Below are 18,275 nucleotides of genomic sequence, written 5' to 3' on the forward strand. Positions count from 1 at the left end.
TGTACTGTCGCCTTATATAAAACATTCTATCTTAAATCTAAAATACTGGATTATGCAGCCAAATATATTTTTTGGGCTTCACTGTCCAAATGCATGTGGAGGAGAGTGTATGACCGAGAGTGTACACCGAGAGTGTATGACCAGAGAGTGTATGACCGATAAATTATTCTGATTATTCAGATACCCTTACCCCTGCAACATTAGCTCACGCTTGCTGTATGAGTCTGGGGTTTAGGTTTCTGCTCTCTGTGGTTTTGTTAATTGTACTTTAGTCTTACTTTAGTATTTTAGTTTACTTTAACATTTTGTCATAGTTGGTTAAGGTTTTGTCTAGATTGCCTTTGCTTTATTATTGATACGTTTGTTTTATTTGTAATTTGGCTTATTTGACTATTGTTTTATAGTTAACTTGGTGTCACGTCCTGACCAGCAGAGGGTGTTGTTGTGTAGTTTTGGTCAGGACGTGGCAGAGTATGTCTGTGTATGTGTGTTCTGGGTGTTGTATTTCTATGTGGGTCTGTGTGGCTCCCAATCAGGGACAGCTGGTGATCGTTGTTCCTGATTGGGAGTCATATAATTAGGAGTATGTTTGTCACTTGGTGTTGTGGGTGGTTGTGCTAACACTGCTAGTCTTTGGTATGTACATAGCATGTTAGCCGTTTTTGTTTATTGGTTTCCCGTGGATACTTTGCTCTTATATATTAAAAAGATGAGTATCTACATTTCACCTGCTGCAGTTTGGTCTCTTCAACACGGCTGTAATTATGACAGAACCACCCACCACAACAAGACCAAGCAGCGGAAAAGGGAGCAGGACACTGAATATATGGACTATTCTGAGGAAATAGACTTTGACATGGACACTCGTGAGAAATGGACTTGGGAACAGATTCTGGCCGGAGAGGGCCCGTTTAGAAAGGCTGGTGAGGACAGGGAACGCTACCGGGGTATACGACTGGCGAGGAAGCCGGAGAGGCACCCCCAATAATTTTTTAAGGGGGGGCACATGGGTAGTTTGGCTAGGCCTAGGAAGAGCCATAAGCCAGCTACCCGTGAGTACATGGAGGAGCGTATGGAGTGGAGGGCGCTGTGTTTCGCTGAGGTGCGCACTATCTCGCCCATACGCACGCACAGTCCGGTGCGTGCCATTCCAGCCTCTCGCAGATGCCGTGCTAGAGTGGGCATCCAGCCTGGTAGGAGGATGCCTGCGCAGCGCGTCTGGTCGCCGGTACGCCTCCTAGGACCAGGCTACCCTACTCCCACTCTACGCACGGCAACCATCAGGCCCCTGCACAGCCCAGTTCACCCTATACCAGCACCCCGCTCGTACAGGGCTGTTAGTTCCATTCAGCCAGGACGGGTTGTGCAGTCGGTGCGGTCACGGCCACCTGTGCGCCTCCATGGCCCAGTCTTTCCGGTTCCCGCCTCTCGTGCTATCCCGGAAGTGATTTCCTCCAGTCTGGCATGACCAGTACCAGCAACCCGGACCAAGCTTCCCATGAGTCGGCCTAGTCCTATTCAGCCTGTTCCCGCTCCTCGCACTAGCCCTAGGGTGCGTGTCTTCAGCCTGGTACCACCTCTACCAGCCCCACGCACCAGGCTTCCAGTGCGTCGGCCCAGCCTCAAGAGCTCGGCACCAGTGTGCAGTCCAGAGTATCCGGCACCAGTGTGCAGTCCAGAGTATCCGGCACCAGTGTGCAGTCCAGAGTATCCGGCACCAGTGTGCAGTCTAGAGTATCCGGCAGTGTCTAGTCCGGAACCGAGGGAGACTGTCTGCGACCCGGAACCGAAGGAGTCTACCTGCGACTCAGAACTGAATGTGACTAACTGTGTATTGAATGAGTCTGCCTACAGTGTGGAAATGAAGGAACCTGCCCACGATCCACAACGGATTGAGTCTGTCTACGACCCGGACCCCAATGAGTCTGCCTACAACCTGGAGGGCAGGAGGCCGGAACCAGAGCCACCTCCAGGATGGGAGGGTGTAGCACAGTGCCGTCGTTGACGGCAGCCACCCTTCCTTCCCTCCCTTATTGTTTAGGGGGTATTTGTATTTGTTTTTGTCGTGGTCTTGGGGGGATTTTGTGGTTTCTTTTTTTTAGGTGCATTCGGGGTGTGCACCTTTAGGGGGGGGGGGTACTTTCACGTCCTGACCAGCAGAGAGGGTTGTTGTGTAGTTTTGGTCAGGACATGGCAGAGTATGTCTGTGTATGTGTTCTGGGTGTTGTATTTCTATGTGGGTCTGTGTGGCTCCCGATCAGGGACAGCTGGTGATCGTTGTTCCTGATTGGGAGTCATATAATTAGGAGTATGTTTGTCACTTGGGGTTGTGGGTGGTTGTGCTAACACTGCTAGTCTTTGGTATGTACGTAGCCTGTTAGTCGTTTTTGTTTGTTTTCCCGTGGATACTTTGCTCTTATATATTAAAAAGATGAGTATCTACATTTCACCTGCTGCAGTTTGGTCTCTTCAACACGGCTGTAATTATGACACTTGGGTTAGTTTATTTCAGATTGCCACATTTTTTTTCTTTGAGGGGATGTTTTGGTTGGGCCAATATTGTTGAAGAGAGCGTTGAGAGCCATGTGTTCTTTTGGTTCAGTTAGCTTGATAGCTAAATTTGGTTAGCAATTCACTCTGGGTTTTTGTTCAAGTGGGAGTCCTCTCCTGTTCAGGCTTATCAGCGAGTGTCAATAGGAGGCTCGTGGTGTTTTTGTTTTAGGTGGCAGTGAACGTGGGTAGAGCTTCCCTTTTCCCCTACATCGGCTTGGGAGCACCTCCGTGGTTATGGGGGGGGGCGCCAGTTTCTGGTTGTCTTTTCCACTCCACTGGTTTTGGGTGCATAAAACCCCACCACATGTGACTGCACGAAGACCAGGGCCAGTTAGTTAGTTGTTTTTGGAGAATAGTGGGGTGTGGCTCCTGTCCTTGAACCCAGACTGACAGCAGGTGAGTTGTGTGTGTTTTTTTTTTTTTTTTTAGCATTTGTAGTTGTATTGGTTGAGGAAAATGTCTTCCATTCTGAGTAGTTTTGTTCAAGCTCCTTCAGAGGTAGCCTTAGAGTTGTGTACTAAGGAGCAGATTGCTGAACATGATCAGATTGAGATTGTTGATAAAAATTTTTGACTGTTAACTTCTCAGGGCTACGTGGGACGCTACCGTCCCACCCACGGTTCACACTATTCAACAGCCAGTGAAAAATCAGAGCGCCAAATTCAAAACAACAAAATGTCATAATTCTCAAACATACGACTATTTTACACCATTTTAAAGATATTTCTACTTAATGTAACCGCGTTGTCTGATTTCAAAAAGGCTTTACGGCGAAATAATAAAGTTAGATTATGTTAGGGCAGTGAAAACAAGAAAAAACACACAGCCCTTTTCCAAGCAGGAGAGGGGTCACAAAAACCATAAATTATGCACTAACCTTTGACGATCTTCATCATGACACTCCTAGGACTCAATGTTAGACAATACATGTATGTTTTGTTCGATAAAGTTCATATTTATATCCAAAAACAGCATTTTACATTGGCGCGTGATGTTCAGAAAATATGTTGCCTCAGCACAACAATTTACAAAAATACTCATCATAAACGTTGATAAAATATTAAACTGTTATTCAAAGAATTATAGATGAACATCTCCTTTATGCAACCGCTGTGACAGATTTCAAAAAAGATTCACGGGGAAAGCACACTTTGCAATAATCTTGAGTACGGTGCTCAGAAAAAGACATCAAGGAATACAGATACCCGCCATTTTGGAGTCATCTAAAATCATAAATAGCATTAGAAATATTCACTTACCTTTGATCTTCATTAGAAGGCACTTCCAGGAATCCCAGGTCCACAATAAATGTTTTATTCGATAAAGTCCATCATTTATGTCCAAATACCTCCTTGTTTGCGCGTTCAGTAAGCTACTCCAAGTGTAGGAAGCGTGGCCAAAATGTCACGACGAAAAGTCAAAAAGTTCTATTTACGTTCGTTGAAACATGTCAAACGTTGTATAGCATCAATCTTTAGGGCCTTTTTAACTCTTTTAGCGCTGATCCCGTAATCGGGATCAACATCCAGCGAAAAATCAGAGCGCCATATTCATAACCAAATCTAATAATTTCTGTTTCTCAAACATAGGACTATTTTACACCGTTTTTATAGATACACTTCTCCTGAATCGAACCACGTTGTCCAATTTCAAAAAGGCTTTACAGCGAAAGCAAAACATTACATTATGTTAGGAGAGTTCATCGTCAAAATAGCCACACCGCCATTTTCAGAACAACCACATGCATCACAAAAAACCAAAACACAGCTAAATGAAGCACTAACCTTTGACAATCTTCATCAGATGACACTCCTAGGACATCATGTTACACAATGCATGTATTCTTTTGTTCGATAAAGTTCATATTTATATATAAAAACAGCATTTTACATCGGCGCGTGATGTTCAGATAATATTTTCCCTCAAATGCATCCGGTGAACCAGCGCTACAATTTGCTAAATTACTATTCGAAAACATTTTTAAAATGTAATATTGTCATTCAAAGAATTGTAGATTAACATCTCGTGAATGCAACCGCATTGCCAGATTTAAAAATAACTTTACTGGGAAATCACACTTTGCAATAAACGAGGTGCTATGCTCAGAAAAATAGGCTAGGCGATACAGGTTAGCGCCATCTTGGAACCATCTAAAATCAAATATACTATTGTAAATATTTCCTTACCTTTGATTATCTTCATCAGAAGGCACTTCCAGGAATCCCAAGTCCACAACAAATGTAGTTTTGTTCGAAAAAGCTAATCATTTATGTCCCAATAGCTCCTTCTTGTTAGCGCTTTCCGAAGTCTACTCAAAATGTACTGAAGCGCGCAGGACTTGTCATCACGAATGTGCAAAAAATATATATTTACGTTCGTTCAAACATGTCAAACGTTGTATAACATAAATCTTTAGGGCCTTTTTCAACCAGAGCTTCAATAATATTCAAGGCAGTAAAAAGCTGGTTTTTGAAATAAATATGAACTTCATTGAACAAAACATGCATGTATTGTATAACATAATGTCCTAGGAGTGTCATCTGATGAAGATCATCAAAGGTTAGTGCTGCATTTAGCTGTGGTTTTGTTTTTTGTAACATTATATGCTAGCTTGAAAAATGGGTGTCTGATTATTTCTGGCTGGGTACTCTGCTGACATAATCTAATGTTTTGCTTTTGTTGTAAAGCCTTTTTGAAATCGGACAGTGTGGTTAGATTAACGAGTCTTGTCTTTAAAATGGTGTAAAATAGTCATATGTTTGAGAAATTGAAGTAATAGCATTTCTAAGGTATTTGAATAACGCGCCACAAGATTCCACTGGCTGTTACGTAGGTGGGACGATTTCGTCCCACATATCCTAGAGAGGTTAACTCAATTTATTTCAACATTTGGGATTCCAAAAATCATCCAGTCAGATCAGGGGTCAAACTTTACCTCCCATTTATTTGCTCAGGTTCTCAAACAGCTTAAAGTTAAACACAACAAGTCTACTGCGTTCCATGCCCAGAGCCAGGGAGCTTTGTAACGTTTTCATCAAACTTTAAAATCCTTGCTTCGTGCATATTGTACAGAACTGTCTGCAGATTGGGAGGGGTTACCTTGGCTGTTACTAGCTGCTCATGAAGTAGTGCAGGAAAGCACAGGGTTTAGCCCAAATAACTTAGTGTTTGGTCATAAGGTGCGTGGGCCTTTAGCAGTGCTGCAGGATGGTTGTTTGCCTGAGGAACCACCTCGGAACCTTATTGACTATGTAAATGGTTTTAGGCTGAAGTTGTATAGGGCTGGTGAACTGGCAAAAGAAAAAAACGAAAATGTTCTCAACAGAAAATGAAACTGAAATATGACGGACAGCCTGAGCTGCGTGAGTTTAGTCCCGGTGATCGTGTACTTGTGCTTCTGCCTCTTGTAAGTTCACCTTTTCAGGCAAAATACTGTGGTCCTTTCACTGTGTTGCGCAAAGTGTCAGATTTAAACTATCTTATTGAAACCCCTGGTCATAGGAAGTCCTCTAAATTATGCCATGTGAACCTGTTAATATGTTATCACTCCAGTGATCTAAGCAAAGTGGAAGGCACTCCAGCGGTGAGGTCAGTGTTGACTGCTGCTCCAGTCACTGCATCTTGTGGCTTTAACTTTGTGGAGGTGGGAGAAGAGGTAGTTAGGGTTTCGGATGAGGTCTTACAGGGTCGGTTGAAAAACTCCCAGACTTTGCAAAACCTTGGTTTTGGTAGATCATTTAGACTCTGAAAAATGTGATGAATTGGTAGCTCTTATTAGAAACTACCCTGTTTTGTTTTCTGACACTATTGCAAACCCACTTAATTGAGCATGACATAGACATCGGAGATGCTAAGCCTAACAAACAGAGATTTTATCGTGTATCTCAGGAGAAGAGAGTGCAACTGGAAACAGAGGTGCAGTATATGTTGGACAATGGTATTGCAGAGCCATGTTGTTTAAATTGGGCTTCACCCTGTCTTCTGGTCAAAAAGTCTGATTCCACTTTCAGACCTTGCACTGATTATAGTAACATTGTTAACTTTTCTAAAGCAGACCCTTACCCTTTTCCTAGAATGGAGGACTGTATTGATCAAGTTGGGTCAGCAAAGTATGTTAGCAAATTTGATCTTTTAAAGGGATATTGGCAAGTACCCCTTACCAAAAGAGATTGCTGCCTTTACAGTGGGGGAAAAAAGTATTTGATCCCCTGCTGCTTTTGTACGTTTGCCCACTGACAAAGAAAGGATCAGTCTATAATTTTAATGGTAGGTTTATTTGAACAGTGAGAGACAGAATAACAACAAAAATATCCAGAAAAACGCATGTCATAAATGTTATAAATTGATTTGCATTTTAATGAGGGAAATAAGTATTTGACCCCCTCTCAATCAGAAAGATTTCTGGCTCCCAGGTGTTTTTTATACAGGTAATGAGCTGAGATTAGGAGCACACTCTTAAAGGGAGTGCTCCTAACCGCAGCTTGTTGCCTGTATAAAAGACACCTGTCCACAGAAGCAATCAATCAGATTCCAAACTCTCCACCATGGCCAAGACCAAAGAGCTCTCCAAGGATGTCAGGGACAAGATTGTAGACCTACACAAGGCTGGAATGGGCTACAAGACCATTGCCAAGCAGCTTGGTGAGAAGGTGACAACATTTGGTGCGATTATTCGCAAATGGAAGAAACACAAAAGAACAGTCAATATCCCTCGGCCTGGGGCTCCATGCAAGATCTCACCTCATGGAGTTGCAATGATCATGAGAATGGTGAGGAATCAGCACAGAACTACACGGGAGGATCTTGTCAATGATCTCAAGGCAGCTGGGACCATAGTCACCAAGAAAACCATTGATAACACACTACGCCGTGAAGGACTGAAATCCTGCAGTGCCCGCAAGGTCCCCCTGCTCAAGAATAAATATACATGCCCGTCTGAAGTTTGCCAATGAACATCTGAATGACTCAGAGGACAACTGGTGAAAGTGTTGTGGTCAGATGAGACCATAATGAAGCTCTTTGACATCAACTCAGCTCTTAGGCAGCATTCCTAGTTGAGTTGATGTCAATGTCCCCAAGAACACCATCTCCACCGTCAAACATGGAGGTGAAAACATTATGCTTTGGGGGTGTTTTTCTGCTAAGGGGACATGACAACTTCACCGCATCAAAGGGACGATGGACGGGGCCATGTACCGTCAGATCTTGGGTGAGAACCTCCTTCCCTCAGCCAGGGCATTGAAAATGGGTCGTGGATGGGTATTCCAGCATGATAATGACCCAAAACACACGGCCAAGGCAACAAAGGAGTGGCTCAAGAAGAAGCACATTAAGGTCCTGGAGTGGCCTAACCAGTCCCCAGACCTTAATCCCATAGAAAATCTGTGGAGGGAGCTGAAGGGTAGAGTTGCCAAATGTCAGCCTCGAAACCTTAATGACTTGGAGAAAATCTGCAAAGAGGAGTGGGACAAAATCCCTCCTGAGATGTGTGCAAACCTGGTGGCCAACTACAAGAAACGTCTGACCTCTGTGATTGCCAACAAGGGTTTTGCCACCAAGTACTAAGTCATGTTTTGCAGAGGGGTCAAATACTTATTTCCCTCATTAAAATGCAAATAATTTTATAACATTTTTGACATGCGTTTTTCTGGATTTTTGTTGTTGTTATTCTGTCTCTCAATGTTCAAATAAACCTACCATTAAAATTATAGACTGATAATTTCTTTGTAAGTGGGCAAACGTACAAAATCAGCAGGGGATCAAATACTTTTTTCCCCCACTGTATAACTCCATCTGGTTTGTTCTCTTATACAGTGATGCCTTTCGGCTTGCGGAATGCTCCAGCCACCTTCCAGAGGCTGAATCGGGTGGTCTCAGGTCTGGAAGGGTGTGCCGTGTATTTGGACGACGTGGTCGTCTACTCAGACTCCTGGGAGGAGCATGTCTGGAGAGTGCAAGCCCTGTTCGAAAGACTGGTGTGGGCCAGATTGACTATCAATTTGGCAAAGTGTGAGTTTGCCAAAGCTACAGTCACACACCTAGGCAAGGTTGTTGGTCAGGGGTTTGTCTGTCCCATGGAAGCCAAGGTCCAGGCTGTGAAGCAGTTAACACAGCCCTCCACAAAGAAAGAACTGATGCGCTTCCTGGGAATGGCGGGGTACTACCGTGCTTTCTGTAAAAACCTTTCGGCAGTAGTGTCCCCACTGACCAATCTGTTGAAGGTCAAGGCTGAATTTCTGGTCCACCCAGTGTCAAGAGGCATTTGATGCAGTTAAGGCTCTTTTGTGTTTGGCACCCGTGTTGGCAGCACCAAATTTTGGGAAACCTTTCAAATTGCAGGTAGACTTCAGTCAAATCGGTGCTGGGGCTGTGCTTCTCCAGGAAAATGATGACAATGTTGAGTGTCCAGTTAGTTTCTTTTCCCGGAAATGTAATAAGTATCAGCAAAACTATTCTGTAATTGAAAAGGAGGCTTTAGGTCTCATTTGGGCTCTACAGCACTTCGAAGTCTATGTTGGTTCTGGTTTGACCCCTTTAACTGTGTTCACTGACCACAACCCATTTTATTTTTCTGAAGTCCCTGCAAAATCCCAACCAGCGCCTGATGCGTTGGGCTTTGTTCTTGCAACCATTCAACCTCGATATTAGACACATTAGTGGTAAGGATGATATCATTGCTAATGCTCTGTCCCGTGCTCCTTTAACCTAGTTTGTATTTTCTCTCTGCTGACCCCTGCGGGCTGTCTACGCCTCTTTCCTCTTAAATTGCTCCCCAGGTACCGGGGCGGACAGTCAGCTGGTGGACACGGGGCTACTGCTAGGAGCCGGGACTGGTATCCGTTTTTTTGGGGGGGGTGACTTTGGATTGTTTTAAATATGTTGGTTTGAAATTTGGGTTGAGGGTGGGACCCTCATTTTAAGGAGGGGGGTGTCACGGCCCCTCTGCAGTGCAGGGGTGGTTCCTCCTGCAGGCAGAGGAGGGTCGTTAGTGATTGGAGCCACCTGCGCTCAGGGTATTTAAACTGCTTCACGAACCACTCTTCTCTCTCTCTGCTCCTCCAGGTATGATCCTGTTTTGTTTGTTCCTTTGTTGTTTTACGTAGTTTCCTCAGCCATATTCACACACACATTCACGCATCCCTGCACTTTACATACACCCTACATTATGACATTTTCACACCTCATTCCTTTTTCTTTGTTTAAAGTAAATAGTTTTTGGTTTATAATAAAGAACCTTTCTGATTGGCCTATACCTGTTGTTCATGTCCCCTCATTGTTGCCATCATGTCCCCTCATTGTTGCCCCTCATTGTTGCTATCAGCCGGCCTGTGACATCTGTTCTTGGTCATCCTCCTTTTTGGTGAGTTATTTCTACAGTTTCATCATCTGTTTGTGCTACAGGATATTCCTCTTCTTCTCTCCCCTCTTAGTCTTTTACTTAAGGTCAGTATCATAATTATGAGTTTTTAGTTACCCTGGAAAAATATAATAATAATCATGGTATTTATTCTTATCATACAAACATAACATTAGCTGATAGCGTATCCATCTGACACTATGAATTCAAAAGGAATTACGGATAAATGATTAATACAATACAGTGCTGAAGGTTGGCAGTTTAAATCCGTTTACAGTGAACCTTCTTCTGTCCAAATTCAGGGTAAAACAAATGTCTATAGCTGTAAACACTGTACTGCTCAATTGGTCCTCTAGAAATACGTTATTATTGTCTTTTGGAAAGAGCCGTTGCATGAAGCAATATATTATATCCCCATTATTTCCCATACTATCGCTGGGAATTATTCTCAAAGATCTAGGGTCTGAGAAAACAAAGTGTGATTGTTTTATGTTCAACGGCTGACAGTACATTTCCCAAACCAGTAACAAAATGCTCAGTTCCTCTGTCCTCTCAGATCGTCCTCAGCCCAGTCTGGAATATTTTTATATATGTTGTAATAAGCCAATAATTAAAACAATATACACTGCTCAAAAAAATAAAGGGAACACTAAAATAACACATCCTAGATCTGAATGAATGAAATAATCTTATTAAATACTTTTTTCTTTACATAGTTGAATGTGCTGACAACAAAATCACACAAAAATAATCAATGGAAATCCAGTTTATCAACCGATGGCGGTCTGGATTTGGAGTCACACTCAAAATTAAAGTGGAAAACCACACTACAGGCTGATCCAACTTTGATGTAATGTCCTTAAAACAAGTCAAAATGAGGCTCAGTGTGTGTGGCCTCCACGTGCCTGTATGACCTCCCTACAACGCCTGGGCATGCTCCTGATGAGGTGGCGGATGGTCTCCTGAGGGATCTCCTCCCAGACCTGGACTAAAGCATCCGCCAACTCCTGGACAGTCTGTGGTGCAACGTGGCGTTGGTGGATGGAGCGAGACATGATGTCCCAGATGTGCTCAATTGGATTCAGGTCTGGGGAACGGGCGGGCCAGTCCATAGCATCAATGCCTTCCTCTTGCAGGAACTGCTGACACACTCCAGCCACATGAGGTCTAGCATTGTCTTGCATTAGGAGGAACCCAGGGCCAACCGCACCAGCATATGGTCTCACAAGGGGTCTGAGGATCTCATCTCGGTACCTAATGGCAGTCAGGCTACCTCTGGCGAGCACATGGAGGGCTGTGCGGCCCCCCAAAGAAATGCCACCCCACACCATGACTGACCCACCGCCAAACCGGTCATGCTGGAGGATGTTGCAGGCAGCAGAACATTCTCCACGGCGTCTCCAGACTGTCACGTCTGTCACGTGCTCAGTGTGAACCTGCTTTCATCTGTGAAGAGCACAGGGCGCCAGTGGCGAATTTGCCAATCTTGGTGTTCTCTGGCAAATGCCAAACGTCCTGCACAGTGTTGGGCTGTAAGCACAACCCCCACCTGTGGATGTCGGGCCCTCATACCACCCTCATGGAGTCTGTTTCTGACCGTTTGAGCAGACACATTCACATTTGTGGCCTGCTGGAGGTCATTTTGCAGGGCTCTGGCAGTGCTCCTCCTGCTCCTCCTTGCACAAAGGCGGAGGTAGCGGTCCTGCTGCTGGGTTGTTGCCCTCCTACGGCCTACTCCGCGTCTCCTGATGTACTGGCCTGTCTCCTGGTAGCGCCTCCATGCTCTGGACACTACGCTGACAGACACAGCAAACCTTCCTGCCACAGCTCGCATTGATGTGCCATCCTGGATGAGCTGCACTACCTGAGCCACTTGTGTGGGTTGTAGACTCCGTCTCATGCTACCACTAGAGTGAAAGCACCGCCAGCATTCAAAAGTGACCAAAACATCAGCCAGGAAGCATAGGAACTGAGAAGTGGTCTGTGGTTACCACCTGCAGAACCACTCCTGTATTGGGGGTGTCTTGCTAATTGCCTATAATTTCCACCTGTTGTCTATTCCATTTGCACAACAGCATGTGGAATTTATTGTCAATCAGTGTTGCTTCCTAAGTGGACAGTTTGATTTCACAGAAGTGTGATTGACTTGGAGTTACATTGTGTTGTTTAAGTGTTCCCTTTATTTTTTTGAGCAGTATATTACACATGCTATCATTATATGAAAGAATGGACCTTATTATCGAAATCCTTTAGTCTCAATAAACATGAAGATAAATGTTTTTAGACATTAAATGTTAATAGTTTTACTTGATTTTATAATAGACATGCATATTTAAATCCAATTGAATGGTTGTCAGTAAATTTCTCAAAACAAGTCAAACATTATAAATACTCCCCTGTTCTGATCTTACAGGCCCTCCTCTTCCCAGGTTGACAGTGAGTCCTGAAGTCATCAGGAATACAGACACAGTTCAGCTGAGATGTCACACTTCTCAATCTACCTCTGTGTCTCAGTGTAACTTCTACATAGAGGAAAGACATCTCCAACAAACCACATCCTGTCAGCAGTCACTCACAGGGACCAAGCTGCTTGAATGGGCAGGTCGTGGTCCAACCACCAAGGTCAACATGAGATGTATCTACTATACTGTAGAGATGTCTATCTACTCTCCTTACAGTGACCCTGTCTCAGTCACTCTCCTGGGTAAGTGGGATAGTTTATGTATTATTATACCCCAGTGTTTTTCTATTCTGGTCCAAGATTAACACACTGGATTATTGTATATTATTTATATAATATACATTTTAAATACTTACTGAAGCAATAAGAGATGAAGTTATGCACTTTTATATTTTAGGGTTTATTTCATGCAATGTATTTTAGCAAACTGTTGAAAGTGGTTTACTTCCTGATTCTGATATTACAGACCTCCCTCAGCCCAGGCTGACAGTGAGTTCTACAGTCATCAGAGAGAGACTCAGTTCAGCTGAGCTGTGACTCTCCTCCATCTGTCTCTGTGTCTGTGTTACTTCTACACAGAGGGGAGAGATCCTAAACCCTCACCCTGTACGAGGTCACTCACAGGGGCTGAGCTGCTCTCATGGGCAGGTGAATGTTTATCTGCTGAGATCAAACTGAGATGTTTTTACACAGACTCACTATCAATCGACGCACAGTCGTCCTTCGCCTATCACTATTCTTGGTAAAATAGTATTATTATTATGAATACACTGATCTGATTGGCTCACTGTAATCAGATTGGAATACGTAATGTCATGCTAACATAGAAATAAATAGTGTGTATATCTCTTTGAGTTATCTAATACAGAATGAGGTGTGTATTCTCATTAACCTACAGTGTAGACAGTTATTGATGTGTTCTCCTCACAGGTGAACTGCAGAAACCAGACAGTAGTGTCAATGACGAATCTTCTCATGACATCACCATTATTTGTGTACTTCCTGAGTCTGTCAGTGATGGTCATAGCCGTAACCTGTACACTGGAGACCAGCCTCAGGCCTACAAAGAGGCTTGGGTCAGGAGATTTAACACAGCATTATCCAAACTATTCTGTACCTTCAGTGTTACTAACAATGATCTGTTCAGGCATCTGCAGTTGGAGAGAGATGTGAGCTGTGACTAAAGAGTGAACACAGGATCACACTCTCTGTTCTCTCCGAATTCACATTAGTTGACAACTCAACCAAATGTAAATCAAAACTAGGTGTGGAACTGACGTCTGTGCCCATTGGACAAATGCTTAATTTATTGTTATTTTTTTTTTTAACAAATCAATTAGCTTTAATTAATGTTTCTCAATCACAGTCCAAGTTAATTCAAAATAGTTATCCAAATCATAAGTCCATGTCATGTTTATGGCCATCATGATTTGAACTTGCATTGTGAAAGACTGTAGGCTCTACAGTATATTTTTATATGCTGAATAGTGTGCCTTGTACTTCATTAAGTCGTTGTCCTCTCCCAACAGGTCAGAAACCAAATATTACAGTCAGTCTGAAAGAGACCCTCATCACCTGTTTAATTCCCGGCTCTGTCAGTAATGAAACCACCTGTAACCTGTATGTTGGAGAGCAGAGTAAGCGTCTTATAAGAGCACACATCTGGAAGAAGAAACACACAGATTCCAAATGCTGCTCCTGTCAATTCTCTGTGGCTGAGAGTGATCTGATCAGACTTCTTCAGTCAGTGAGGAGTAAGGAGGTGAGCTGTGACTACGGAGTGAGCTCAGGACCAAACTCTCTCTCTCCACGCAGTGATGGGTACACCTTTACAGGTGAGTCATTATCTATAAAATAATAATTTATCAGTGCTGCAGGTCTTTATGATCTGACTTCCATTAAAAAAATTTAGTATGACTATATTCATTCTGACTCACTCACTCACTCACTCATTCATCTTCGCTCGCTCCTTTTGAGCATAGCATCTCCACATATGGTTTTCCACACTGTGTTCTTCTGGGCCAGGTCCCAGGTTGATCTGGTGTTGAGTCCCAGGTTGTGTAGGTCGTCCCCCAACTGGTCGGACCACCTGGCTCTCTGTCTTCCTCTTGGGCGTGGCCTGTTGGGGGATGGCTTCTTGATGATGAGGGCAGGCAGGGAGCTACTGCCAGCAAATAGCATTCTGACCCACAAACTAAAGACCACATTCCAATCCCAAAATGGTTGTAAATCTAGTGGGAGTTCACATCAGTGATCCAACAACTATACAGACACCCTCTACAGCAGGGAGACAAAGGGGTTTAGCTTTGGTAATGTGTAAGTATAACTGTTGGAGTGGCTTACTCTGTAATTCATTGTGTTGATGATGGAGGATGTTGTTTAGAACACTTTACATTAGAAACCTTATGTAATTTTGTTCACAGATATAAAACCAGTCTCAACACCAACGCCTGGGACCATTACCACAAGTTTTACAATTTCTTTGTTGAACTGGTTCAGTGTTTAGATCATGTCTGTGCACCGTTAAGCTTCTGCTGTTAGATAACATGGTGACTTCATTCTAGGAAGCTGTCAACAACAATCAACACCTTATCTGTCCTGAAAGACTATCACCTTATGAATTGGTTTTATCATCTCTATACTGAGGAGAAATATATTCTACCAGGGCTAGAAGCAATCTGTCCGTAGTAGATTTTATAGTCCTACTTTGCCCACTTTGAATAGACAAGTCATGAAGGTATTTCAAAAGGCCAACAACACCATGATGATCATTAATAAAATGCTAATTTCATTAATATGCCTCTAAATTACCATCTCAGCAAATACCAATTGTACAGTCAAGGGTTTAGATTACGGGCTGCAGGGCCAGATGGATTACCAGGACACATACTGAGAGCATGCACTGACCAACTGGCAAGTGTCTTCACTGACATTTTCAATCTCTCCCTGACCGAGTCTGTAATACCGACATGTTTCAAACTGACACCATAGTCCCTGTGCCCAAGAACACCAAGGTCACCTGCCTAAATGACTACTGGCCCGTAGAACTCACATTCGTAGCCATGAAGTGCTTTCAAAGGTTGGTCATGGCTCACATCAACACCATTATCCCAGAAACCCTAGAACCCAATATAACTCACATACCGCCCCAACATATCCACAAATGCCGCAATCGCTATTGGTCTCCACACTGCCTTTTCCCACCTGGACAAAAGGAACACCTATGTGAGAATGCTGTTTGTTGACTAAAGCTCAGCGTTCAACACCATAGTTCCCCTTAAAGCTCATCAGTAAGCTAAGTACCCAGGGCCTAAAATCCTCCCTCTGCAACTGGATCCTGGACTTCCTGACAACAACACATCTGTCTCGCTGATCCTCAACACAGGGGCCCGTCAGAGGTGCGTGTTGAGTCAACTCATGTACTCCCTCTTCACCCATGACTGCGTGGTCATGCATGTCTCTAACACCATCATTAAGTTTGCCGACGAAACTATGGTGGTGGACCTGATCACCGACAATGATGAGAAAGCCTGTACAGAGGAGGTCAGAGACCTGGCAGTGTGATGCCAAGACAACAAGCGCTCCCTCAGCATGCCCCAATTCACATCGACGGGGCTGTAGTGGAGCGGGTTCGAGAGCTTCAACTTCCTTGGTGTCCACATCACTGACAAACTATCATCGTCCAAACACACCAAGACAGCCGTGAAGAGAGCACAACAAAGCATATTCTCCCTCAGGAGACTGAAAAGATTTTGATATGGGTCCTCAGATCCTCAAAAAAGTTCTTCAGCTGCACCATCGAGAACAGCCTGACTGATATCGTCATCGCTTGGTATGGCAACTGCTCGGCATTCGACCGCAGAGGTTAGTGTGTACGGCCCAGTACGTCACAGGAGACAAGCTTCCTGCCATCCCGGACAACTATATCAGGTGGGGTCAGAGGAAGGGCCTAAAAATTGTCTAAGTCTCCAGCCACCTAGTTAAAAACTTTTATGTTGTACAGACCTACATCCAGACAGCATGATCACAGCCAATGTATGTTCCAAAACAAAATACATCCAACACTGCACACACTACTAACACAACTAGACACACACGTACAAACACATATCTAATTTAATTTTCATTTTGTTTCTATTCTAGGGGTTTTGGTGGTGAGAGCTATGAGCAGTGCAGGCATGTTGTATTCAAGGGATGCTGGGATCTATTCTCTTATCACTTATGTACCGTCCACGTTTTTGCCCTCAGGTGAGTTTGTAACAGAATGTTTTCTGTCCCCGTCTTCCTGACCTGGGACATGAATTTGTGACCCTCAGCACAATAACACTTGGTCACTCAATGCCAGCCATACTAACTTAAAATGTATTAGTCAGAGCATCTTGAAAGCGTGAGAACAGAGCTGTAAATCCCCCCCCCCCCCCCCCCCCCCCCCCACACACACACACACACACACACAGACACCCAACCTCTCACTTGTGGCTTTGTCTCTCTCTGTGAGTTGCAGGTCCTGTGCAGCAATATGCAAATTATGTAAGTACAGCAAAAATAATAACCCTGGATATAGATACATACTTGTTTTTTAACAGACAGACAGTCTAAGGGATAATAAGGACCTTTCTCTCTCTTTCCTCCAGGCTGATTCAGAGAATGCAGGGATCTACAGCCTGATCACTTCTGTACCATCCACATCTGTACCACCAGGTTTGTCTATTTAACTCTATCCCATAGCTTCATATCATGTAGGGCTTTTTATAGGACTCAAAGTTGTTTAGGCTTGGATTTTGGTCTGAGGTAGTCATATCAGTAAGCATGTATGTATATAAGTTATACATAAGATAATGTGTTAGAGCATGAGAATAGAGCTGTACGTCTACAGGATGGTTTGAGTCAGGAGGAGAAGTGTGAAGGGACATTAAGCACAGCAAAGTGACACGCAGAACCACACTGACACGTGCACACACACACACACACACACACACACACACAGGCTCCCTCTGTGTTGTACAGGTCCTTTAAAAGAAAATGTAAAGTCATCTGAAAATGACAATGTAAGTTCAGAATCACCCACTGTGTTTGGTGATTGTGAACGGCTCTCAGTTTCAGATTGATGTTACATCCTTTTAAATGACATTACATTTACAGTACTGTAGAATCAAAGGACTGAAGTTAAACTGTCTGTTTCTTTTCTCTAGTCTGATACGTACCACGTATACAGCTCAATCCCCGACAGACCAGCAACCTCAGCCCAGCCAGATGGGTTTTACAGTCTTCTGCAGACACACTGACACTACACCACTGGCTTTCTGTATGTCTCACAGAAATACTCTTTCTTTCAGGATGTCCTTTATTTATCACACATGTTACTGTAAATAAGTATCTAATACATCTACTGCAGTGCTGTTTCTATCTGTAAGCGACATACAGTAAGCAGCCGCTAGAGGCCCCTCCCCCCTCCAAAAAAACGTAGGATAGTAGAATACACAATGTGCAGTTTAGAAATGTGGTTCTGCATCAGCAGTTTTCATCTTGTTATGTCAGTCATAGACAGTCACTCAATTATCCCATGTCAGCTAAGATTTTAGATTTCTTGGGAAGTTAGTCTCGCCAGCTATCTATGCCTTGTAGTAATGTCCAAATTACTGCCCAGGGGCCCTGACCTCCAGGGGGCCCCCAATGATTTTGTTAGTCACTCTCACTCAGATATCAAATGAACATGGCATAAGTCATGCCAAAATGTGTAGAATTGCAGGAAATTATCTTTAAAACTGAATTTTATTATTGCAACGACAATGGCACAACGAGTTGAATTGCAGGAAATGTGCTTAATTACGTGCAAAGCTTTTTCCGCCCCATGGCAAAATGAGTAGAATTGCAAGACATTAACTTTAAAGCTCCAAATGTTTC

The 18,275-nt window shown here is 43.6% G+C and overlaps 1 protein-coding gene across 1 annotated transcript in view; it reads left to right on the plus strand.

Moving 5' to 3' along the window:
- The window catches only part of LOC115147818 (uncharacterized), a 43,774-nt gene extending 26,478 nt beyond the window's left edge, over nucleotides 1-17,296 (plus strand). The window contains exons 11-14 of the mRNA XM_029690101.1: nucleotides 16,375-16,406; nucleotides 16,515-16,619; nucleotides 16,876-16,901; nucleotides 17,006-17,296. Of these exons, the coding sequence (XP_029545961.1) occupies nucleotides 16,375-16,406; nucleotides 16,515-16,619; nucleotides 16,876-16,901; nucleotides 17,006-17,086 (244 nt within the window). The 3' untranslated portion in view covers nucleotides 17,087-17,296. The remainder of the gene's footprint in view (nucleotides 1-16,374; nucleotides 16,407-16,514; nucleotides 16,620-16,875; nucleotides 16,902-17,005) is intronic.
- The last annotated feature ends 979 nt before the right edge of the window (nucleotides 17,297-18,275 follow it).

The sequence above is a fragment of the Salmo trutta genome, chromosome 14 (genome assembly GCF_901001165.1).
Source record: "Salmo trutta chromosome 14, fSalTru1.1, whole genome shotgun sequence".
In the NCBI taxonomy this organism is placed as follows: Eukaryota; Metazoa; Chordata; class Actinopteri; order Salmoniformes; family Salmonidae; genus Salmo; species Salmo trutta.